The 26,514-nt window shown below is 39.4% G+C and overlaps 1 protein-coding gene across 1 annotated transcript in view; it reads left to right on the top strand.

The window, feature by feature from the left end:
• The first annotated feature begins 234 nt into the window (after positions 1–234).
• Positions 235–26,514, top strand: part of LVRN (laeverin) — a 33,992-nt gene continuing 7,712 nt past the window's right edge. The window contains 18 exon segments of the mRNA XM_066339782.1: positions 235–831; positions 1,187–1,228; positions 1,231–1,394; positions 6,225–6,367; positions 7,543–7,682; positions 9,803–9,929; positions 12,114–12,268; positions 13,516–13,629; positions 15,232–15,372; positions 15,706–15,771; positions 15,906–15,971; positions 17,036–17,205; positions 18,649–18,725; positions 20,626–20,759; positions 23,025–23,080; positions 24,576–24,729; positions 25,606–25,700; positions 26,383–26,490. Coding sequence (XP_066195879.1) covers positions 235–831; positions 1,187–1,228; positions 1,231–1,394; positions 6,225–6,367; positions 7,543–7,682; positions 9,803–9,929; positions 12,114–12,268; positions 13,516–13,629; positions 15,232–15,372; positions 15,706–15,771; positions 15,906–15,971; positions 17,036–17,205; positions 18,649–18,725; positions 20,626–20,759; positions 23,025–23,080; positions 24,576–24,729; positions 25,606–25,700; positions 26,383–26,490 — 2,549 coding nt within the window.

The raw sequence follows: 26,514 nt of genomic DNA, 5'->3' as shown, positions 1-26,514 counted from the left end.
GCAGCTTCCCTTGGCTAAGGCTCCCGCTCCCCCTCTGCCCGCCGCGCCCCGCTCCCCGCATGGGGCCGGTGTCCCCGGGCCGCCCGCCCCGCCGGAGAAGCCCTTGGCGGAGAGGCTTCCCCGGGACGGGGGAGAACCCGACTCCCTGTCCCGGCTCGTCCCGCCCTCGGACGCGCTCACTCCCCCGCCCCGTAAGTAGCGGCGGCCGCGGCCGTCGGGCGCAGAGCGGCGGGGATGGGGACCCGCGGCGGGGGGCTCTACGTGGGGCGGAGGGCGGCGGCCGTGGGGGCCGGGCTGCTGCTGGCGCTGCTGGTCGCGCTCCTGGCGCTCGCCGCTCTCTACGGGCGCTGCCGGCAGGAGGCGGCGCCGCCGCCGCCCTCGCCCCGCGCCCCCGGACCCACCGCCCCTCCGCCGCCCTCTCCTGCCGCCGGCTCCGTTCGCCGCCTGCCCCACCACCTCCTGCCGCTCCACTACGACCTGGAGCTGTGGCCGCAGGTGCGGCCGGGCCAGGCGGGGCCCTTCGCATTCAGCGGGCAGGTGAACATCACGGTGCGCTGCCTGCAGGACACGGACGCGGCGGTGCTGCACAGCGCCGGGCTGCGCAGCCGCGGGGCCGCCGTGCGCGGGCCCTTGTCCGAGCCCGGCGCCGCCGTGGAGGTGGCGGGGCTGCGGCAGGAGGAGGAGGGCGAGGTGGTGGCGCTGGAGCTCCGCGGCCGGCTGCGGGCCGGGAGCCGCTACGTTCTGCAGCTGGGCTTCAAAGGCCGGCTGGAGGAGGACCTGGACGGGCTCTTCCTCACTCGCTACACCGACCGGGGGCAGAGCAGGTAGGCGGCGGCGGCCGCTGCGAGGACCCTGAGCCCCCGCGCCGACGGCAGCGGGGATGCTGCGGCCTCGGGTCGGGTCGCCCGTGCCGTGGAGGCTGCGGGAGCTGGTACCGCGCCGTACGGAGCCGCTTGCCGCCCGGGCGCGGGAGGGGGAACTGCTCCGCACGGCGTGAGCACCTCCCAGGAACCTCAGCGCAGGCTCCAGAGGGAGAGCGCCACAAACTCCGGGCTGTGCCCCGTCCGGCCGCTCTGCTCTCCGGAGAGCAGCGGGTTGGTTGCCCTGGCTCTCCGTCGGCAGGTGACTTCACCTGCAGCACCCGCTGGACAGCTTCTGGTCTCTCAGTGCCTTTGACTGCAGCCAGGGGGTCAGACAGTTCCTGCGCCCAATGCCTGGGAGACGGACCCCGTCTCAGAATCTTCATCCCGGCTGCACACTTGTCCGTGTAGCGCTGACAACTCCCCACCTCTTCCACCTCTGCCTGTGGGGAGCATGTCTTTATTAAGAACTCGGGATTCTGGCTGTGTATTTGGGCGTGAGTTTAGAGACACTGACCACATGCAATTTCAGAAGCATAGTGGAGTAGGATGAGTGGCTGCTTTGAACAGATGTGCTTTGTAGGTATTACTGCACATGAACTTTTTAACCTGTCACCAAACAACCAGTGATTTGCATTGTGGTTGCTATTGGGATGCTTTCCTTCTCTTTTGAACTGCAAAATCAGTGCTGGGGCAGTGTGAGCTTATCAAATAGTCAATCATCTAGAACATTTTCACCCTCAAAATAATCTTTTCCCTTTCAATTTCCCTCTCTCTTTTTCATTTCTCTATTGTGAAACTTGCTAAAGAAAAGTTAAATTTAAGATTAAAATTTAAGCACTTCCATGGGAAGACAAGTTTCTCAAAATAGGAGTTTGGAGCAGAGGCAGATGAATTGCTTGCTTTAAAGTTACCTCTTTTTTAATAATTGTAGATGTCGTGATGTGCTGAGCAAACACTGAGTCAAAAGGAAAACTGGAGTTAAAATTTGAGTATTGTCTGCTCTTGTCTTAAAGAATCCACTAAAATAAATTCTATCTCAGCAGTTCATAGGCTTCTTGTTTGGGCAGGTAAAATGCAGTCACAAGATCCATACTTTCAAGACTCTATAGAGTAGTAGCAGTAACATGAAATCACAAAATGAAGTTAGTAATTTTTATTGAAATGGGGGATGACTGTGTGGCTGTTCTCAACAAGCTGGCATTTCAGCTGCCAGCTCTTGTGTGAATCTTGATACCATTAATTGTCTGCCACATCTGGAAAATGCAACTATACAGAACTTTTTTTTAGAAAAGGTGATAATTTGGTTAGCCTTAGAGAAAAGTGCAGTATGATAATAAGTACTTTAGGAAGCACATTCTGTTTTTCTTTAATTGCTGTTGCTTCATTTACTGATTGTTGTTCACGGGATTACTTGTGCAATTTAAGGATAAGAAAAATCTATGATCTTTTTATTTGCGTAAGTTTAAAAAACCAAACTAGAAAGGAAAAAGTACTTAATTCTTTAATACTGTGTCAGTGTGCCTTCCAATGTGTTATTAATTCAGTTAAGTCCTATCTAAAGTGATGCCTAAATATTTTTTCTTTTTAAGCATTTTTTATACATTTGTAGCTTTTTAGACCATTTATATGTGGTTATACAGATCCTGGTATTTTTCCTATCCTTTCTCTTACATTTTAGACGAATAAGCTAACCTACTAACACATTCCTGAAATACTGTTTAGTCTTATTTTTAAGTAGAGGACCTATAAGAACAACATTTTTTTTTCCAATCAGAATCTGAGAAGACATAACAAGAAGTGGGGCAAAGAAGCCCTGGACCAACTCCAGTGGGACAGTACCCAGGGGAAAAATTACCTGACCAACTGCTCTTCTAAATGGACAATATTTGTTAAATGTGATAATCTGTTAAACTTACAAAAATTGTAGAAATCCAATATTGGCGTGCCCACAGCCCGCAACTGTGGAGACATCTGGAAGCTTCTAATAAAGTGCTGCTTTTTTATCTTACAATTTTACTACTGTTGCAAAGGTTTTTGTCTTTTGATGGCAACATAAGAAACGCTGAATTAGTTGCTATTGTTTTTTTTATTCAGACTGTATAAAATTCAGTGTCTGGAAAAAAAATAGTTGTCATCGGCCTTGCTGCAACAGTAGAAAATAAGAAAAAAAGTTTTGAAATTATTCAAATAATGTGTATAATTAAATTTCCAGTTGTTTAGAGGGTTTATGACAAATGTTCCTTTTCATTCTTAGCTCATCACAAAGCACTAAAGAAATGTGAGATTGAAGTCTAGTTAAAAAAGATGACAGTGGTATTTAGACAATGGAATAAATCAAAGAAAATCCACTGAGTGCAGATGTAATGCATAGTTTTCTTACTTGTTCCTGCACACATAACTGATGTATTTAATGATTTTGTATGTTTTTTATGCTTTAAAAAAGGTTTTCTCTGAATTAAGGGTATGCAAGAGTATCTTGTTGTTTTTCCTTCACTAAGATTTAGGTCATCACTTTACCTTTAGCCATTTCCTAACTTGATGGGTTTCAGGAACACTGAAGGGGTTTTACATTCTTTTTTTGGAGAAGATATGTTGTGAATGATATGTAAGCTCTGTCAAGGTATTAATGATGGGAAAATTGGATTCTAATGGATTCCATAGATGAGGAGTGATATAAACTTTCAGTGCCCTTCAGCTGTTAATATAATGCCAGTTACTCTTCTGCAAGGAAACTTGCACCTCCAGCAAACTGTCCTGTAAATTTTTTAAAGTGACTTATACCAGTTTTCAGCGGATACTGAAGTCAGTTTCCTGCAGAGGCTTTCTGACCTCCTGACTGAAACCAGCAGAGCAGCTGTAATAAACAGTGTGACATCTGTCTGTGGTCATGCAGCCCTGTATTCTTGTGTGCAGTAGAAGCCTTTTGTGATTTCTGCTTGAGGAACTGCTGGAGACTTCTCATTTCAGAAGAGTCTGAGCAAGGCAAGCTTTGAGAAGTGGAGTCCCTGAAATGTTTGTTCCATCTGAACTTTCTTTTTCATTGGTCGTATTTCCTGGTCAGCTAATCCCACTGCTGTTGTGCTGGGTCAGAAATGTGTTCAGAGAAACAGCTATTTTCAGAAGTCTTAACCTTACCTCTGTGATAAAAGAATAAGCCAAAGTTTCAGCTTCACTGAATATTCAACACAGAAATTTTTTGTCATCTATTTGACCATTGATAACTATGTGTGTTCCTACTGTTGCTGACAATTTGTACTACCCACCTGATAATGTCCTACACACAAAAGGAAACGCCGAAAAATGGGTGCACTTGTTATGGATAAAGGATAGCCCATGTCTGCAGTGCTTGCAGGAACAAAGGAAGTGAAAAGGGAAGAAACTCACACTTCTCTAGCTTTAAGTGTGTGAAGGGTTTCCTCTTGAAATGGGGAATCAGTATTCTGCATGTAGCTGTGGTAGTCCATACCACAGCCTGAGCAGACAGAAACATGCAGAAACCAGTTTTGCTCTTCTTCTCCAGCAACGCTGGCTCAGGCCTACACAGTGCAGGGGTTTTGTTGTCCATCGTTCTGCACAGAGATCTTCCTGTGCTGCCATGAATGAGCTCATGTATGCTGCTTCAGGGTTAGAGGATCCCACAGGCTGTACTATGAAGTTCAAGCTTTATGCATGTCACTGTTCACATTAATATTTTGAAATCCTTTCGTAATTTTGTTTGGAAGCCACTCTGCACATGTCCTGTGCATGAAATACTTGACTGGATCGGGATGAACAGGCATTCCAAAATGTAACTGAACACAGTATTTGCATTGACTTTTATTAGTTGCTTCTGCACCAATTACTGGAATGCAATGCCAATCTGACTCATTACACGCTGTGGGTATGGGTATTGTCCTGATGGCTCCTGGCTTGTTTGGCATGCCTCAGTGCTAAGAATAATAATTTCTGACTGTGGTATATAAACTGTTGGGGAACACCTCAACTACAACAAGAAAAAATTTTGCCCTGCAGTAGTGAGGTCACAGAAGCAGGAGATTAAGCTGTTCTTGTGTGGCCAGCTGCTGGTGGTGCTTTGAAGACCACTGCATGTATATTTTTTCTAATTTTTGGTACGGATGCCCTCCTCTGAACAGCTCAGATGTACAGCTTGTTGAGAGTTCTGCCACAAGATGTTGCTTTAGCTTTTGCTTCCAGCAAGTGTGTGTTGCAGGAGAAGAGTTAGAGATCACCCCAGGAGTAAATTTAGGTTTTAATATTTAAAAATTAATAAGAATTAAGTACAAATAGATATTTTACTAAGTACAGATGGATTATAAGTCAGTGCTCTACAGTTAAAGTTATGATGGGACACAAAGATTATTGAGTAAGTTTCTTATAGAAGTTTTAAATACTGTGTGCAGGTAAAAAATGTCTGGTGCCAGGTAAAGGGTCTTACAACTTCAAGGGTAACCTTGAGAGCTGTACCTCCATGAGGGGAGATCACTGCCCTGCAGCCAGGTGCTGTGGAGGGAGAGCTCTACAGACTAATAGCTGTAGATAGTACAGTATAAAGTGATTGATTTGTAGTCAATTTTTCTGCTGCTAAGGCAGTTCCGGCTATTACCAGTCCAGTCCTGTCTGGTCTAGTCTCATCTCCAGTTTTGGTCTGCTGCTGAATTCTCACTGACAGCCTCACACAGTAGGATTGGACCTACTTTAACTTTGATTGGACCTACTTGCTGAGCATCTGAGTGGAGCAAAGCTCACTTGGTTCAAAAAGGAGGAGTGCATCTGTCACAGTGTGCCACAGAGATCTGCGCCAAGTGAGGCACAACTCCTTGCCTTAAGGATCCTTGTGAATATTATTCTGGGCTTGCCAGTGCACTGGGACAGCACTGGTGCTGTACTCCCAGTACTTCTCAGAGTTGCATGGCACTTGTCAGAGTTGTGCAAGTGCATGCATATGCAGTCAGTTAACAGTTATCAGAATGTTCTATTGAAATGTATGATAAATTAATAGGAGTGCATGCATTAGGGAGAAGAGCAGGTGTAAAGAGATGCGGTCTGCTGTATGAAAAATTTTAATTGACTCTGTTTTAGCAGAAATAGAAATGCTCAAATATTTAATCTGGAAAAGGCCTATGAGGAAAAAACCCAAATGCAATTAAACAAGACCAGTTTTCTCTACAAACATCCAAACTGAACTGGCTGTTGGGTATGGGGATTTAGTCATGACTTTAAATAATAGCTGAATCTTTTCCAAATCTGCGTATCTACATGCCTCACTTGCTGCTTTTTCTGATTTGTTTTCTCTATGTGTTATACATGGATTTTGATAAGCTGTAGTGCGCTGGATTAATCTTATTTGCATTTTTAATGCAGTATGATCATTGCCTCCCAAATGGAACCAACGTATGCCAGGAGAGTTTACCCATGTTTTGATGAACCTGCCATGAAGGCCACATTTAATATCAGAATTATCCATGACCCAAGTTATGTGGCTCTTTCCAATATGCCTGCTATTGGTAGGTAAACAATAAGTTGTTGTATGTTTTTTCACTCCCCGTACATTACTTTAAAAAAGGGTGCAATTCATCTGAGAAGTTCATGTCATCCAAGAAAGTATTCTGTTGTCCATTTGCTAATGTCTTCAAAAGGCACAGAAAATCTGTATCTATGAACTTAAAAATTTGGCCACTGTTATTCATAATTAATGTCTCTGATGGTAACCATTCTGTCAGACAATTTTATCAGGTGTAGGGTGCTCTCCTCTGCCTGCTGGAGGCTGCGCAGAGTTTGATTTCTGGTATTTACTGCCTAGTTAGTGTGTCTGTCTTACTGTGTGACATCATTTTAAAGCAAAATGGCAGCCCCAGCAATGCAAAGCCTGTACTTGTGAGATCAAGGGATTCCTTTAATTCTCAATAAATGTTGAGATATTTACAACAAACAATTTTTTTCCCAGGTAGAGACATTCTAGCCTCCTATGTACATGCAGAATAAGAACAGAAGGACTATAAGGCTCTGGAGAGGCTCCTTCTCTCCCTTGCTGGGATCTCATGTAGGGTGTTTCTGGGGTATAAGATTCCAAACGAATTTTCTAAATTAGTATTCCTAGAGAAATCCATTTGGTCTCTTGCCTCCTTCTTAAAAACTCTTTTTTCTGCAGTTCAATGCCATGAATCTTTATTTTTCAGCCATAAAAGTAAATGTAATAACATTTGCATGGAAACTAAGTTACTTAGGAATATGTGGGATTGCTGTGAGAATCAGTGGAAGCATTTTCTACCCCAAAGAATCTCGCCTATGTTCTCCTTGATTAGAAGGAAGGTATCTGATTAAGTATTTAATAATTCTTAGGCAGATCTGACCAATATTTTGATCATAACAGGTTGTATGTTTTAGATAGCTAGCAGGGAATAAATTGTCCTCAGCTTGCCCACAAATTAAAATTGATGGAATTTGATATCCTTCCAAAACTTCAGTTAAGAAGCCCAAGAGTGGATTTTTGCTGTTTGCATGGAAGGTCATAACTCTGATACGTGTCAGCAGCAGTGAGTCTGGCTGCTTTCCTTCTACCAGAAACATATGGCAGGAATACGCCATATTAAAGAAAGGGGTAAAAAATATAGAAAACACAAAATTCCTTGTTTATTATGGAAGAACTTTGGTTTGAATATTTCTTTGACTTTTATTCTAGATGTATCTGAACTGAAAGATGAAAATGGAAGCCTGTGGACAGTTACCACATTTAACACTTCACTGAAAATGTCAACTTACTTGACTGCTTTTGTGATTTGTGATTTCGATTATGTCACCAGAACTGAGCGGGGAAACGAGGTAGATATGAAGCTGCCTAACACCTTATAGAAATTTACAGCAGAAGTCGGATCTCTGGTACATCATGTGGTTTGAAGACACCACAGATATTAACTGTGCTAAATGCCATTCCCAAACTATCTGCTTATGTTGCAAAACTAAAAATATTTGTCCCATAGATATTTTGGCAGAAAGCTTTCCTTTGGAACAATTAGTTTATTGTCTTGTCCTGTTCATTTCATACAACTGCACAAGTAGGTATGACCTATGTATGCTAAAATCTAGGGGCAGAAAGTACTGGTTATAATTCATTATTTTCTTACTTTCTTAGTTGTCTTAGTTGGAAAACATACCCATTTCCATGAGGTAGGTGAGACAACCCATTTCCACTGCTGTGACAAACTACTGATGTCAGTTCTTCAAGGTCCTTTCAGGAGCCTCATGCTGACATCAGTAGGAGAAACACTGTGCCCCAAACTTTTTTTCTACTAGTATATTAACCTTCTATTTCACAGTGTGCACATTTTTTCGCTTCCAAAAGTGACTGTTTTGGGTTTGAAATTTCTTCATCTGTAAGTATTCAGTTTTGCTCTTAGACTAAAATGGCCAAGGCTTGTTGAGAGAAGATGTAAGCAAATGTACTGCATGGGCAGCAGTTGCTTCACTTTCTTTTTTATGCTTAAAGTCAACAGGGAAAGATGTATCAAGTTTTTCCAAAATGAATAGTAAGTTCAAGCATAAAGCTATTAAATGTACAAGTTACTTTATCTCCTTATTAAATGAGAGCACTTCATGGTTAGTTCACTCTCATCCTACTGGGGAAAGGTGGGACAATGTAAGTGTACCGTGCAGAGGTTGTTTAAGAAACACAATGTTGGCTCTTTTTAAAAGGGAAGATTGGATTTGGTATGTCAGACCTGCCATCTCCTGTGTTGAACTTGTTGGATACTTACAGCTATGGCTCTGGTGGCTTTTTCTTCGCCCTAGTTCTTGGACTGACAGGACTCAGCAGAGCAGAGTATTTAAGTGAGCTGTCTTTCAGAGGGAAAAGGCACAACCTGTGTCCTGTGAGATTGAGTGGAGGGGATATTTCACATCTTGGTTTTGGACGGAGATGCTCAGTTTATGCCTCCAAAGTATTTGTGTGAGCATGTTTGTTGTGCCTGTTTTGATGTTTCTGGTAACCTGAAACACTCAAAGGTCATGCTAGGATTAGGATTTTAAGATATTAGTTGTGTTTGGGTTTTGCAAAATGAAGTGATTGGGTCTTTCAATCTCTTCTGAAGTGTTGGCTGAAAAGATGGTTTCTGTTGACTGAATATGTTTTCTTTTTTATTGTGAATTAAATCCTGATCCTTCCCAATTATGCTCTCAGGGTTTGGCTGTGCAGCTCCTTGTGAGGTCATACATTGCATTTAGATGCAAGAAATGTGAAAGTTTTGAGCTGCTAGGCACCTGGCAGGGGGGTCTCTTGTTCAGAGATACATGATGGAGATACAAACTTTTTCTCAGGCTACTCCATCACTTTTGGGCAAGCAGCTGCCCTTTTTAGTATGAGGACAAAGTCAATGGGCACAGAAGAGGAAAGATTTCTTGCTGCTGTGGTCTTCATTACTCAGAGGTATGGATATCATCTGCTCAGATGTCACCTGTTCTCTCCAGCAAAGGGGAGGCCAGTGATCCAGGAGAATGTTCAGGAGGAGGGATGTGCATGTTAGGACTGCAAACGTTCTCTGAACATCTATTTCTCTCTCTTCAGGCTGACTAAATGCAAGCTTGCCACCCAGACACACTCACTGGAATACATGGGGTTAAGATATGTAATTCTAAATACTTTGAGAGTGTTTTCCACTTAAGAAAATAAAAACTATGAGTTTATTTGTTCCTGCAAGGTATAGTTGTATTCAAACATTTGTCCTTTTGAAGTACTGGAACTCTCTAGATTTTAGCAGGATCAGGGTTTGTGCTGCATTTTGTTAGGTCCAGTAAAACTTCAGTTGGATTTTTTTTTTAATTAAGAGTTTCATTGCATGGTCTGGTGTGGACAGACAGCATTTTTCCAACAATGACGCACAGAAGAGAAGCAAAGAAAGGGAAACGTGCGTGTTGTTTAAAAGTAACTCTTCCTTGTTTTATTGCAGATACGAATTTGGGCCCGGAAGGAGGCAGTTAAAAATGGATATGTTGACTATGCTTTAAATATCACAGGTCCAATATTTTCATTTCTGGAAGACATGCTTAATGTCAGCTATCCTCTGCCAAAGACAGGTGAGATGACTTATTTTCTGAAATGGATCAGAAATGGCTGCTGATGGTGTAATGTTCACAGAAGCTACAGGGTTTTTTCCCCCAAGATTCTTCTTTGACAGCTTACCACACGTTCTTGGAATAAATCCCCTAAATTTTAAATCACTGAATTCTCCTTTCTGTCTCATGGCTTTTATTAACCTGGAAGTCAACACTCTTACCTCACATTCCACTCATTCTTTTAAAGCTTGTTTTCCTAATAGAAGGGGTAGGTGAGACAGCAAAGTGGATAGAAAGGAGTAGTTCAGTCACATAGCTGTCTTTGGGATCATAGACCACAACATGCAAGGATGTTGCAGTTCTCATGTCCTCCTAGTAAATCCATGCTGCCTGTAGGTAGCCTGTGTCCCTGCAAAGCGTTCTTTGCTTTCTTCACTGTCTTCCTGTCTTGCCTTGGGTGTATGTACATTCCTCCCCATAAAAACAGGGAGGATTGCCCTGCAGGAAAACTTGTTTCTACTTCAAATGGATATTAGGTAAGTTGGTTCAGTCAAACTTCAGTCAAGAAAAACAGTGACACTATGTAGTTTCACTGTATGGTTCATTTGCTACTTGTACTTGAATTCCCAAGGTTTCAGCATTAATATTATGGGAAAATGGGTAGACTATTGAGAAAGCAGAAAGCAGTTCTTATCTGAAATTAATTTTGGACCTTCCAATTATATTATTGGATTGCAGGACTGGGAGAAAGGAATTTCCCTCTTTTCTTGACTGGATAGTTTGTTGATTTGTCAAATCTGTATTTTGGCACTTGAAAGAAATAGATGCTAATATGTGTAAATGTATTATCTCCCAGTATATTTCTAATAACTGGCAGAATTACTCACTATGTTTCTTTTGGGAAATGCAATACATGCAGTCTTCACTCTTTAAATTTTCTTGTGCTAGTAATCTTGCAACCTAGTCAAGGGCTGTAAATTATTCTGTTTCATGCTTGTGTTCTTCCGTTTAGCAGCAACGTTGATACATCCATTCATTAACATAAAGCTATTACACAGCAGAAGTAGAGGAACAGTGTTGTAGACTTCCTGGTAGGAAGGGTTTCATTTTCAGAGAGGGCTGTAATACCATTGCGATCCTCACTATAATGCCATGCAATATCCACTGGATTTCCCAGTGTCTTTCTTTGAAGTTTCACTTAAAAAATAGTAAAATCATAAAAATAATAAAAATAGACCCACCAAGACTGCCTCCTTGCAAATGCAAGTGATTTCTGTTGCAAACTCAAAATGTGAAATTAAGAATAAACACAAATAAACCCGGGGATCTTTAAGTGTCTACATCCAGTGTCTACACCGGATTTTAATGCAGTTGTAAGTGAGGTCTCTTGCCCCATGACTGAGTAAGAGCTGCCTCACCAAAAGTGGAATACCTTTGCTGTAAAATGGAGGCAATAATCTCATCTGAGATGCGACCTACCTGTGATAGGATTCAGCACCATGCTTGCATTAATTGTCTTGCTTTTGGACTGCAGCTTTCTTGTGGTCAGCTGCTTCTAAACGTTCTGTATACCTTTTCCAAGTTTTGATCTTTGCTGCTGAGTTTAAAAAGCATATCTTTCCTTGAGACCCTGATGTTTTGTCTGGCTCTCATATTTGAACTGGAAAACTAATGCCTGCGCATGAGGCAGAAGGGACAGTACAGAAGTGACAGTCTTACTACGTAAATAAAGAGATGATGTTCTTAAGGCACCTTTGAAACAAGGGTAGAAAAGATACCTCTGTTCACCCAGCTGAAAGAGCAAGACTTCTTTTTTATTAGTTGCCAGGCAGAAGAAAAACGTAATTATTATCTTGCCCAAAACCAGGAGAAACTTACAGAGAAAGATTTCTGACAGCCAGGAGTAAGTATATTCTCTTCTAACCTCTATTTTCATTCAGAACATTTGTATGTAGAAGATACAGTACAGATGTGGACTTTGTGGGAATTGATTAGTGGCTTCCTGAAAGAACAGCATCATAGGTGAAAAGCATGACAAGAAGTTATCATTTGCAAGTGTCGCTGTAATACCATAAAGAAGCACTACAATGTAGTATCCTTCAGTGGGGTACTGAGCCAGTTGGAGCATTAAAATCATGTGAGCATTTTATTTATGAAAATATTTACGATAACATTTTGTGTGTGTGTCTGTTTGAATCAATTTAGATCTGGTTGCACTGCCTGATTTTGGAGCAGGTGGTATGGAAAACTGGGGGCTAATGATTTTCCAAGAAGCATCATTGATGAACTTCCCAAGTGATGAATTCACAAGAAGAAAGGCAATGATTGCCTTAATTGTGTCACATGAACTTGGACACCAGGCATGTGGTAAAAAATTCTGTACAGATGTTTGCCTATGACATTGTTTCCTCTTGGTTGCTGGTGATGCAGTTACTGATTATGAAAAGCAAAATAATCACATAGCAGTATAGAGTGTGAGCACTAGAGCACTGAAAGCCTGTTTGATCATGTTCTGATTCTGAAGCAATGTTAAAAGTAGATTCTGTCATCTGACAGACTGCATGCTGATTGTAGAGGACTCATTGATACAAAACTGTTAATGGGATACTTGGGCTTTTTCTTACAGACTACTTGAATGCCATGAGAGAATATAATCTAGGGATGACAGTACTCTCTATACAATAAACTTAGTACTTTGTAAGGACACTCACACTGAGTTCATCAATATTCTTTTGTAGTGGCAATACATGTACATACTGCAAAAGGTGTTTGTTTTTCTGTAAGACACAGTCCATAGTACAATAGAACAAAATTAACATAAACATTCTATGAACTGGATCTTTTCCCAGCTTTCATAAACATTTCCAAATTGTCTATGTCTGTGCACTTGGCTAGTGCACTTTTGTGCCTTTCTGACCAGGTCTGCAACTTTGCAGACCTTCCAATAAGCAGAGTGTTTTTACTGCAAACCAATTAAATAAATGTCAGTGCTTAACTAAAATCCATTTTATAATAAACTTGTAGTTCTATTTCATAAGAATTAGCAAATAAAATATAAATCCAGAAATTATCAGGATTTTTGTTAAATATTAAATGCTAGATATGATTATACAGCAGCTGTTTTAGAAATTTTGTGCTTGCCGTGAGAGGGATTTGCTGGTTTTGGAAATGGTTATTTCCCCTGTTTTGTGTATTATTCCTCTGACAATTTCAATTTTTTAAGTGCATGGAAAAATAATTTTGTAATTTCTTGATAAATGCCGTACTTTTAATCACAGCCTGATACAATATTTTAGAAATCTAATTTATATTGAGAAGTGTTTAAAATTAAATATTTTCTAAGAATGATGTGATGTACTGATATTGACACTCACATTATGAAACTGTAGATGAAGCAATTTTAAAATAACAGCACTGAACCTCTGACTTTTTCTAAAGTACATCTTTTTCTACTGAATTTTCACTATCTGAAGGAACATTCAGCATTTTATTCAATTTACACGTAGACATTAAATAAAGTTACTTCAGCCTGTGTTTGTTTAACCTGCAAAGAACTGTGAAAACCGCACTCCAAGGAGATTTTGAGATAGTTTTCTTTCAATTTAAGTGGTTTGGAAATCTGGTTACAATGAACTGGTGGAATGATCTCTGGCTTAGTGAGGGCCTGGCATCTTACTTTGAGTACCTGGGAGCTACCTTTGTCGAACCCAAGCTTTCACTGGTAAGTGAAACAAACACTAGCAAAGTTCCATCACGTACAAAGGAAAAGAAGGTGCAGGAGATGAGAGTTAGTTAGACAGTGCTATTATAAACTTCACTCCTGGGAAAACGACCATTAGGTCTTTATTATTTCCTTATAGGTCTCCATCTATGGGGGCACTAAGATCATATCCAGCTCTCTACAGCTGGTGCAGAGGACAGGTGGACAGCTGGGATTCTGCAGTGGCAAAGAGTTGGTGTTTTGCCCTAGATCTGTCATGTAGCAAATCCCAATTTCTCTCCTGGGTCCTGTTGTAGCTGATGGTTTTCCTCCTCACCTGCCAAGCTCTTTTCTAATTAACCCAGTCCTCAGGTATCTTTACCAGGCAGAGATTAGGCTCGGTCATTTTGAGTCTGCTTACCACACTGGGTCTCTGGATATCTAGTTGTAGATAAGACAAATATAATGCACATAGCTAATCCAACAGCAGGGTAAAATTCCTTCCTATTCTGCCCAAATGGCAATTAGCATAAATCCCATAGCATATTCTAAGACTCCATCTGTTGTTAAACTCAGAGACAGATGGGTAGGGGCTGCTAATTGCAGCCATGAGATGAGGTGCACTTGCCTGTGCAATCTTAAATGTCTGTACATGGTGCCTTCAGCTTCTGAAGGAAGAAGGAAGGAAGGAAGGAAGGAAGGAAGGAAGGAAGGAAGGAAGGAAGGAAGGAAGGAAGGAAGGAAGGAAGGAAGGAAGGAAGGGCCTTAGGTCTGGGCAGTTACTCCAGGGTGCTTTTTATCTGGCTAGGTTTGAGCACCATTTGTCAATTTCCTTTTCACAATCACCAAAGCTCACCTGGTGTTCAGAGAACCTCTTGTGTTTCAGTGTGTGCCCATTGCCTCTGATCCTGTCACTGGGCAGCACCGGGAAGGCCTGGCTCTGTCCTCAGCTCAGCTTTCCTTCAAGTATAGACACTGATGAGATCCCTCTGAGCCCTCTCTTCCCCAGGTGAAGCAGTTCCAACTCTCTTAGCTTATTCTTACATGAGAGGTGCTGCAGTCCTTTCTCTGAGCTGTTGACCATGGCGCAGGTGGTGTTTACTCAAGAAACATTTTCTGAGGAGCCATTTTTCTTCCATATTTCTTATTGGGTGACAGCAGCAATGCCACACAGCTAAAGCCTGGTACCTTCAGTAGCTTAGGTTTTAGGTTATTGCTCAGGGTTGCAGAATAAGAAACAGGGAATTTAGGAGAAAAATGCTGTCATATTCATGGCAGAAATAAATGAAATACAGGCTTTAAGTTTGGCATTTGTTTGGTATTTGTTCATTTGCTGTTTAATATAGTCGATTTATTTTCGCCTGAGGATTACACTGTAACTGACTGTGAGACCCAAGCCCACAGCACTTTGAAAATGTTACATTTTCACTGGTCACATGGTGCTGCATGTAGAAAATGTTAGGATCAGGTGTATGGTCCCTTGTACTTCATGAGAAAGTTAGGGAGTGGGAGAGTTTGCTTATAGACAAATTATTCATAATAGTGCTAATTCCATCCTTCTCATTCTCTCCAGAAAATTAATATCTTCTGTTCAGCTCACTTAGATTTGTCTTCTTCTTGCAGGATAAAATCTTTTATGCTCATGTTGTACAACCTATCTTAAGGGAAGACAGTGAAATAGCTCGATCACTGTCAGAGAGAGAAGACAACATCAAAGCATCATTTTCTTTAATGTTTCTGTTTGACAACATCACATACAGCAAGGTAAAAAAAATAGAAAATTCTTCCTACTTTGTACAGATTCTAAGCTAATGGTGCAAGGTAGGTTTCAGAGGAACTGTTGAACAAAACTGTTTTGTCATTCAAAACGTGATTCTGCTGCACACACAAATTTATTGGTTGTTGCAAATCGACTTGGCTATGAAGGGAGTAGTGAAAACATTTTTAACATCTGTGAAATAAGAAGTGTGGGTGTTGACCAACTAGCATCTCTGGAATATTTGAAAAAATATTGCAACAGTAATTGCAGTAATAATTTGTTTTCTCTCTCTCTCTCTCTCTCTCTTTTTTTTTTTTTTTTTTTTTTTTTTACTCCAGGGGGCTTCTATAACTGGGATGCTATCTGGTTTCCTGACTGAAAAGTTGTTCATCAGGGCACTTACTGTAAGTTTGAAAAAACAACCCCCTTCATCTTGGTTTTATACACTTGAAAATGTCAGTTGTAGAAATTGCTTGCCTTGCTAATGATTTCCATTGAACTTCCATGAATTCTGATGTTTTTCTTTGTTTCCTCACAGTCGTATCTGAAAGAATTTTCCTTCTCAAATGCTAATCAGGATGATCTCTGGACCCACATCCAGATGGTACTCATTTTATGTCTCTAGTACTCTTTCTCTGGTGTTTGGCACGGTCCAAATTTAAGCCATAAACTATTTGCGGAAGACTGCACTGAGATGTGGCTGTTTGTAATGCAGTGTTTCTCCTGCATAGAATTTGCTTTGCTGGTTCTTTCAGCTAATAACTTCTCAAGTGTTTATTTGGCTTCTTTGCTGCACCAGAGATCAGTGGGACTGACTACAAGCAGCAAAAAGATGAGATAGGAAATCAGGACCAGGCAAAGTTTTGGGTTTCATGGTGATTACATAAGCCTACATGAAATTGCATGGCCTATTGTTCTGGAGGTTAGGTTTTGCTAGATCAGAGTGTGTGATGCCTTGAGCTTCATTATCAAAGATGCTGGTGTGTCACAGATCCAGCAAAGTCTATACCCAGGGCAGTAGCTCAGCATTTCACCCTTAAATGGTTTTGGCAGAGATCTGACTAAGAAAACAGATGATAATATTAGGTTGTTTTTTTTTTTTAAATCCACCTTTCTGGTCCTCCAAAGAAGGCTTCTGTTGTGTTGCAGACTCTGTCTAAAGAATGGGAGTGCTAGAATTTCAGATATGCAAGGTTGTCACATGTTTTAAGCCAGTGAAAACTATATCAAGTCACACTAGTTGGGACTCCAGCTTATTGTCTTTTTCAATTTGTCTTCACTAATTCAGTTTGTTTATTATATCACTTAAAAATATATCTGTGTTCCTTCAGTTTTATTTGAATGAAATGAATCAAGTCTGTCATAGCCATAGAGATGTGTAAATACATTAAAAAGGGAAAGGTTAGCAGCAGGTTGTAGAATGAAAAATGTCATCTCAGTATTTCGTAACTCCTGAGATAGGCTTATGCTTGTATTATGTCTTTATTAGAATGTCAAAAAGTTTCCTTGGACATTTTTTACATTGATTTTTTTGCACGAGTCGAAGACCAGCAAGCTGCTAAGCGTTAATTTCTGTACTATGTTATAAACATTACCAGAGATTCACAGAAGCAGTATCAGTAAGTACCTGTTCATCATAAGTATTTCTAATTTCTGCTTCTCTTTCAGGTTGTAGATGCACAGGATGAAGTTCAGTTGCCAGCATCTGTAAAGCAAATAATGGATTCTTGGACATGCCAAAATGGATTTCCGGTTTTAACATTAAATCTAACTACTGGAACAATCAGTCAGGAACAATTTTTTAATAAAAAAAATAGAAAGAGTACTGATTCTTACAAGTATGTTTAGCTTGTGTTTTTATTGTATGTTTATACCCTGTTTTTTACAGGAAATGCTTCAGCTACAACAATATGTTTTGACCATCTGATTTTTTAACTTGTGGTTTTTTCTTGTGACAAGCAGTCAAGTAAAATCTGTTTGAGATTTTGCTGGAATTTGCAGTAGTTCTGCAAATTCTGCTTGTTTTGCCAAAAAATTTCTTTCCTCTGGAATAGTGACTTTTCCAGCCACATGATAATAAATACAGATACGGGTGATGAGCGTGTTGCAGGGAGGATTTTTGCCTGGGATTTTCTTCTTTCCTCATTCCTCAGGTCTACACACTGGGACCTGGATGAACCATGCTTAACTACTTTCAGTGGACATATTCCCAGTCTCTTCTGTCTGACAAGGATAAAAGGGTTGCATTTAAATACTTAAATAAATGACCACTTTCTCAGAAAGTACTGAGACACTAAACAACAGTTTTAACTTCTTGTCAGTGAGCATTGCTAAGTGTCTGGGGCATTTGAAAACTTATTTAAATGTCTGAAAATGATCATAGAATTGCCTTTTGTCACCCACTTTGTAAACCCCTGGCTAGGGTTTCAACACTTATGAAGGAGCAGTTGATATGAGTTTTTGGGTTCATGGTTGGAGCCTGTGAGATGAGTTGTCACATGAGGAAAAAGTGTAAAGGGGAGCAAAATCCAAAGCAGTTTTTTTCTTGGAAATTGTTGCTGGTAATACACACAGACAAGAAGAATTTTGACAAGGCCCACGGGGTTTCCTTTGCTCCCGATCTCCAGGAACTGCAAAGCATTATTCCATTCAATATTCTTTGTTAGCTCAGATAAAGGATTTCAAGTCACAAGTGTGAAGTCAGTCCTTTACAGTTACCAAGCACAAATTGCCATGTGAAAGAAAAAAAGCCCAGGACTCATACTGGAGAATTTTTCAGGTGTTTGAAGTTTTCATCTCTTTTACCAAAAAGGAGTTTTACACTCCCTTGGAAAAGAAATTACAGCTGCTGGAATGACAGTTGTATTGCTTTCCTGGGACTTTCATTTTTTGTAGATATGCTTCTGAAAAGTAGCTTTAAGGTCTCCAGAAGTAGGGCGAAGTATAATAAGAAAGGAGAATAAAATTACTGCCTGGGTAAGGAAATACAGAACAGAAAGACAACGGTATTGAAATACCTAGCACTGAACAATATTCTTGTTATGAGTGTATAAAGTGTATAGAGTGGATGAGTGTATAAAGCCATGCTAAAACTCCCTTTTGGAGAAGGTAACTGCTGATCCAGCAGAAGTACCATTGTCTGATGAAGTCGTATGCATCAGAGAGGACAGAAGGTAGATGGATATTCTTGTAAGATGGAATTAATCTGCACTGTAGTTTAGCATCAGCTAAGAAGGATTTTTAAATATAAGAATTTTAATAATATAATTTTATTTGTTAAGTAACACCTGGATTATTCCTATTTCTTGGATGAGAAATGGATCATCACAACCCTTAACCTGGCTAGATAAAAGCAGCAGTAAGTAATGTAATTTTTTGCACATTCTAAAGCCAAACTGATGAGAACACTTTGAAGTCTTTTAAAAAGAGAGGATATATTTGCACTGAATAGGGAGATAAAACTTTAATACAGAAATGTCTCTGTTTGTCCATTGTAATGATTTTGTGTTACAATAGTGGTAGATTTTCAATTAGATCAATATAATGTTATTTTCTACGTTGCATCAAACTTCAGTGTAAGCTTGAATTTTTAATAATATGAATTTTTAATAATACAACACATATCATCAATAGAGATTTCCACAGAAATTTTTATTTTATAATTTTAAAATCCAAATTTTTAGGTCCTCATACGTCTGTAATATTCTTCTCCCAACAGATTTCATTGATGTTAAAACCAGCTTTTGAGTATATACAGGATCTCAGCTGTGAAATATCAGAAAATTATTAGCTCAAGTAGTAGATAGAAGACTAAAAAAATTAGCACTGGCTTTGGGAAGTGACCCAAATAATGTTACACATTAAGATCTGTAACAACAGAAAATTAATGTTTTCAACAGCATTTAATTTGTTTATTCAAATTAAATTTTAAAAAGAAATCATCATAAGAATAAGATTTTTAAAGTTTTAAAGTCTTATAATATAAAGTTATTTTATGGGCATCTCCAGCCGAATAAAAAAAAAATAGTTCTTTCTCAACTCTGCTTTCCAATTGCTTTTTTGCCTTGTTTGTTTGTTTTGGTTTTTGTGGTTGGTTTGTGTTTGTTGTGGTTTTTTTTTTTTTTTTTTTTTTTTTTTTTTTTTTTTTTTTTTTTTTTTTTTTTGCTTTGAGAAAGAAGTATAGAATTAATAGAATGGGGTAATCATTTTGCTTCGGCAAGTCTGCCATGCATCAGATTTTAGATGAGTCAAAAGAAGATGTGGTAGAATGCTTAAGAGCAAATCTTCAACATGGTGTGCACATTGCAGCTCTACACCATGTGATTGCAGTGGTTAGAAGTTACTTCCTCTCTTTTTCAGGCAGTAAGATAGCTTGAGTGATAATTAATTCGACTCTACACAGACAGACAAAAAATAAAAAATGCATGTGTATTCCTCCGAATACAGGATGAATCTTGCAGTACTTGCTCTGTCTAAATGCTGGAGTCTCAGTCTACTCTTCAGAGTAAGGCACTGATGGCTGTCAACTGCTCACCAGTATTGACTTACTGTCTTCCCAAATGAGGACATGAAAATAGAATACTCTTCTGATGAGGCAGCTTAGAGCCTTCAAGGCTGCACTGGCTCCTTCAACGCACAGTAGGCTCTCAGGAGCAGTCAGTCAGGGAAGGACATATGAATAAGTGAGATGGACTGCAGGAAGAAGCTGTTAGTGAGTGATGTAACTCAAAATGACTATGTGACTGTCTTTTTTAAAATAAGCATTTTCGATTATTTTTCTCTTGGTTAAATTTACCTTATTATTATTATTATTTTTTAATCTGCATTTATCTGAATATTGGTAGGTAGTCAGTTCTTCTGTGAGGTGCTGAGCACTGTGTTTTGGAGCTGGGAGCAGCTGTGGGTCCATGACCTACAACAGGAATGGGAGGATATTGCTCCTCATTCTGAGAGCTTACTCTTGGGTAAACTTTCTGAACTCTCACAGCTGCCTTTGAGCTAAAAGGCTGGAACAAAGTGGGTTTTCAGCCTAACCTTTAGAATCTCAGGGTGCTCAGTACCTGAGGAATCACTGGCTTGTTGAAGTCATTCTGCTGTGCAGAGCAGAGATCTCAAGTCCACTGAGCTTTTGGAGGATTCTTTTTAAGTCCAGCCTCAAACTTGGTTTCATCTCAGAGAAGGACAAAATCCATTGTTTGTAAATGAAAAAGAAGCAGTGCATGGAAAACAAAATGATACATTCTAATGTCACTTTACAGAAATCTTTCCTGAAATGCAAGTATCAGAATATGACTGGATCTTGCTTAATGTAAATTTAAGTGGATACTACAGAGTGAACTATGACCAAATAAACTTGAAGAAATTAGGACGCTTGCTTGAAAATGATCCCAAGGTAAGGTCATGTTTGTTTTCTCAAACTTATAAGCAGACTCTTTCCGTGTATTTTTTCATGCAGTTTTTACCTGGAACCACATTGATGAAAACCTGGAATGACAAACTCACCATTTCCCCACTAAAGTCACTAGTTTTTGTAGTGGAAGATGACAGGCCTGAACAATTTCACATAAGCATGAAAAACAACTTTACATGACATTTTGTCTTCAAATTCATGTTAATAGCTTGTGATTCTTCTGCTCTCTTTAAATCTGGCTCAAGGAGGTTTCAGTATGAATGTGAGACTGAGCTTTAGCTGGTAGAAAGTAATCATGAAGAAATAAAATTGTGAGAATTTTTTTTGTTTTCTCATTCTATCAAACCACATTGTTTCTGCCTGTGGAATTAAAAAAAAAAAAAAAGACTTTTTTTTTATTTTATTTTTTTATTTTTCATTGTTTAGTTGTTTGGTGGATTTTTTTGTGGGTTTTTTTTGTTGTTTGTTTTGTTTTGTTTTTGTGGGTTTTTTTTGTTGTGGTTTTTGTTTTTTTTTTTTTGGGGGGGTGGGTTTTGTTGTTGTTGTTGTTGTTGTTGTTTGTGGGGTGTTTGTTTTGTTTTGTTTTTTGTGGATAATTTTCCTAGAAGTTCAAATCAATTCTATTTGAGCTCTTTCAGTCCTCTGTAAATGGTGACTTAGAGTAGATTTCATCCCACCTTTGACTTGCCATAGCCTGACCTGAAAGTGGTACAGAACAAATGTGACTCTATATGGGGTTGCTTGGTTTCAGTGTTGCCTCATCTTACAGTGAGCTAAAGGCTGCAGTAGAGGTGTCAGTTCATAGGTTTTGGCAACAAAAGTGAGGAACTTTAACCTTTCAACCTAATAGTAATCAGTGCAATCTACCTCTAAAGAGTCTGGACACAAGACTCTCAGAGCAGGCTAAACCTTCCTACACCACAGTGGCTTCATTTCTTCTAGGCTTCTTTCTTTCATGGTGAATCTACATTATCAGGACATTGGCTGTGCGCTGACTTGAGGCCTTTTTTTTGGCACCATACAGTGTTGCAAAAATGTAACTATGAGGCCACACAGGAGGTGCAGGAAAACAATAGGTTTTATCACATTCAGACAAGACAGGTTCAAGAGTAGCGTAAGTTATTAAAGACAACAAATTAGTGATTTTGGATTGGCAGTGACACATGCATTAACTGCAAAACAGCTATTGATAGTTTTAACAATAGGACTGCAATCACAAGCCTAATTTCTTGAGTGAAAACATTCAGCAAGGATGCAAGCCTTACCATAAGGAATCCCTTCTGGGAAGGCTGAGGAGGACAGACACATCGATCTATGCATACAATTTTGTGTTAAATTGTCACAAACCCCAGTCGTGTACAAAATCAGGGTGCATTCTATGCCTCATTAAGTAACTGCAATAATGCAGAGTGCAGTGGGTGGCACTGTGGTCAAACCATCTGTACTTTGTGGTAATGCTTCCTGGTAGGAAGTGTTCTTGGCAGCAGTTGTGCAAAACCATCTGTTCCTTCTGGTCGCGCTGTATACAATATTTCTTGGCATCAAGAGATGGAACAAGAATATGCGGCTTCCACCCTGCTTCACATTCCTTCCTGGTGGGTGTCAGCCCAAGCCACCTGACCTCTGGCTGCTTTCAGCATCGTGTGCTGAGCTTTGCATTTCTGCCCTGCTTTATGCTTCCAGCTGTCAGAGGGAATGCTTGCTCAAGCAGTGTCCAAACTGCAGGGGCGTGGAACAGGGAGGAGACAAGGAGGAAGAGGCCTCTTGCCACAAGAGTGTGAGCTGTAGGCAGAGGCACACCCATGTCTGTGCCCAGTGATTGATTTCATGGTAGTGCTAGACAATCTGCTCTGCAATGAGCACTTAAACCTCAAAAGGAAATAATGTACCAAAGTTGTGTAACTAGGATATTTTTAGGAAATGTGGCATTTCCATGTTTTAATTTCAATTACAGTATCCGAGTAAGAGGGTGTTTGAAATTCTCCAGTTAATATACCACAGTTATATGTTTATATACAACATAATATATAACTATATTATGTAGTTCCATGTATAGATGTAGAAAAACATCTCTTAAAGCACATAAATAATTTCAGTTTAAAATTCAGGATCCATTTTGCAACGTTTTGTAGGCTGTTTTGATTTAGAAAACCTGCTAGGAATCCTTCTGAAACATGGTAAAGCTTTTTTGGTAAACTCTCAATGGCATGTTGAAATCGACTAACACTACACAAATGCTTTTTGCAGGCTATTCCCACTGTCAGCAGGTTCCAGCTGATAGATGATGTTTTTGCACTGACAGAGTAAGTATGTTTCCAAAATGTTACAGAAATTGATTAAACATTATGATGACACTGAAGATTTCTAATTCTGCTTCCTTCATTCCAACCTATGTGTGCCTCCTAAGAATTACTGCTTTGACAAAAGGGTGGGGGAGTTATTTAATCCATTCTTTTGTCAGCGCTGAGTGATTTACTTCAAAATTTCTTTTGTTCCAGCTCCGAGGAAATTATTTTAAATAATGGTCATGAGTTCTTTAGGGATTAACCTGCATTTGTTTTAATGGAAAAAATATTCCAAATGAAGATTCTGAATCTTCCTTCATTTATCCTGGGCTATCTCAGCTGTGCTGTGCTGCATCACTCAAAACCTCTTTAATTTCTCTTGCTGAGTCATGACTTGGTTGTTCAGGTATGTGGTGCTAAAGAGGTCAGCAGTGGTCTACAGAGCTGAGAAGCATTAAGTGTGTCTGTACCTCACATGTACCAGAGGCACCAAAAGCATCAGACAACTATGATGACCGTGTCCCTGTGATGAGGGATCTCAGGGATGAGGTGGCCAAAGCACACTGCCCTGCTTCAGGGCCTCTGGAAGTACCGCTGAGAGGAGGAAGTAAAAATTCATATTCCTCCTCCCATAAAAATGTCCTTTTTCATAAGACAGCTCAAAGCTAGTAGCTAACAAGGAATGTAACTGTGAAATACAGAACTGTGCTGCTACATTTGTACACAAAAATTTTTTTTTTTTCTGGAGGAGAGGGACTTGAATTGGAATTTTGTTGTGGAAAAATTAATTCCATGCTTCAAGAGACCTTGGAGGCCAGATCTCATGCTCTTGGCAGCATGTCTTTCAGCGTGCTAAGCCTGGTGTAGGGTGGTGTGCTGACCTTCAGATAAGGAATTTAATAAACACCTTTCAAGACTGAGCAGCAAGTTCCATTCTTCTTTCACACTCTGGATCAGGACTTTGAAAAGAATTGGAAAGAAAAAAAAAAAACCCTAATTAGTGGGATCTTGAACTTGAAATACAAGAAAGTAGTAAATGTCACAAATAGTGTGCATGTGAATTAAAGGTTTTGATTTTTACAGTATTACACAAAAGAACATGTAATGAAAATAAGTCTTTTCATAATAAAAATAAAGTTGCATCATAACTAAAGCAGTGCTTTTCTGCTTCATTTTTTTCCAGTGGGACAGATACATGTTGTTAATGTGTTTGTACCATATTCTGCAGACACAAGCAGATACAGTGTGCGTGCTGCCATACTTACTGCCATGATTGGCTATTGCTTTCATAGTGGCACAATGCTTCTTAATAGAAGCTTTGAGAGTTCATCTCCTAAAATCACCAATTGTTTATATTTCTTGTATTTTTTTCAGTGCCTTTTCTAGGTTACTTTCCACACAGAATCCAGATGTTTTATTGCCTGTTTAATAAATAAAAAGATATGTGTGGTAGATAATTAATGTGAATAAGTATGCTAAAATGTCTGGGTGTTTTTGTTTTGTTTTTACATAGCTTTGGATATGTTCCAATTGAAACAGCACTTGAACTAACGAAATACCTTGCCAGAGAAGATGAACTTTTTGTATGGAATGTGGTATTGTTAAACCTAATACCTGATCATTTGGAAAGTACATTGAAGAACCATAAAGTATATCCACTTTTAAAGGTATGACCATTTCCTTAGTTAACAAAGATGTTAGACCATGCAAATACATTGGTCTAACATTAATGCTTCTAAAATTCTCAAGGATGTAGTGGTGACTATGAGTCAGAGTGCTTGTGATTCCTTTTGCGTGACTTTATCAAGTCTGTTTTCTTTAAATAGGAGGATGTACTTAATTATACATATTAGTCAATGATAAGTCTCATTGAATCTTGAGTTGATTCTTATTGAAAAGCAGAAATATGGTCACATTCTTTATATTATGCCTCATCCTTGGCTTTTTGAAACGGTGAATCTGGAAAATAGAACTATCAGTCAGCAGTAAGTGAAAAGACCAACACTGCTATGTATAAAAGGCATATAGTATATTTGTGCTCTGTGCTTCATACTGCTTTGCATTCACCTTCATGGAATGAAAGAAATTGTGTTTAGATACTAAATTGAATTATTCTTTCCCATATTTGAGTTACTTGAGATACTACTGTCACATTTATCTCTTTGACTTGTATTTGAAGATTTCACTTATGTGAAATCCTTATAATCCCACAGTAATAGTTCTCTTAGGCTGTAAAAATTAAAGGTATGTTAAAATAAGTGAGAGGGAAAAAAAATTCCTATTAAGAAGTGGTTTTTCCTGTTTCTCTGTGAATTTGTTGTCTTTCATAAGAAGTTCAAAGGTCCTAGTAATGTGAAATGTTAATGTGCCAGTTTGAATTGAAGTACAGGTATATTGAATTTTAGACTCAGTTTATATTTTACTTAATGTCCTGTGTTTTCAAGACATTAATAGTGGTAAATTTATAGGATAAATCTTAATAAATAAAGAAAATAAAAACTTGTATCAAATAAAAGTAATTTTTCTTTCCCTTCTTTTAAAAGAAATACCTTTTAAAGAGAATGTTGCCAATATACCGTTACTATGCAGGTTTTATTTGGCAAAATGTTGATGCTTTGGAAGATGACTATTTTGCCCAGTAAGTATTCTTCTTTTCTTAAGAGTTTTTTCTGGTGTGATTGGATCTGATACGTTGCAGTTTTCTCATGTAAATTTAAATACAATATATGGGAATAATTCTCTAACTAATGTGAATGTAACTGAATTGTTATTTTACTGTCCTGTAAGTGTGTATTCTTTATGATCACACCTCCAGTCAAAGTGCTGTATCAGGATAGGAGCATAAAGGATGATAGTTTAAGGACCTTGGTGCTAGCTCCTGTTTGACAGAACAGGCTCAACAGGCTGCTGCTAGTTGAAGAAAAACTGACAGCAATGAACTTAAGATATGACTTTTGGATCAATTAATAAAAAACTTTAAAATACTTCATTCTGCAAGGCCACTGCAGCCACAGGCTTAAACATGAGAGTGACTTGGACTAGACGCAACCAGAACCTTAAAACTTCCAAGAGGAATATAAACCACACAAAAATTTACAAAAAACATGGAACATTAGTTGCCTTACTAAAATCCACTAGTATTAATGTCTGGAAACCATTATTGTTTGTTTAATTATTTTATTAAAACTCAGTTGTTCCTAGGAGAGGTTCTTGTGGATTAATGGCGTCATGTTCTGTAACTGTGGTGGTCAGGCACAGTTCAAATACTCCAAATGTGGTATGCATATCTTTTACTCTTACTGTTTTAACTTTCCTTCAAGACTGTATTTGGAAAAATTTTTGGCAACAGCATGCTGGCTGGGCCTCCAAGACTGTTTGGACCTGTCATCTGAACTGTATGCTAAGTGGAGGAGCAACCCTGAGTACAAGTAAGAATGATGATCTGCTCTTAG

Source organism: Sylvia atricapilla, chromosome Z, assembly GCF_009819655.1.
Source record: "Sylvia atricapilla isolate bSylAtr1 chromosome Z, bSylAtr1.pri, whole genome shotgun sequence".
Classification (NCBI taxonomy): domain Eukaryota; kingdom Metazoa; phylum Chordata; class Aves; order Passeriformes; family Sylviidae; genus Sylvia; species Sylvia atricapilla.
This window is presented reverse-complemented; position numbering and strand designations above follow the sequence as displayed.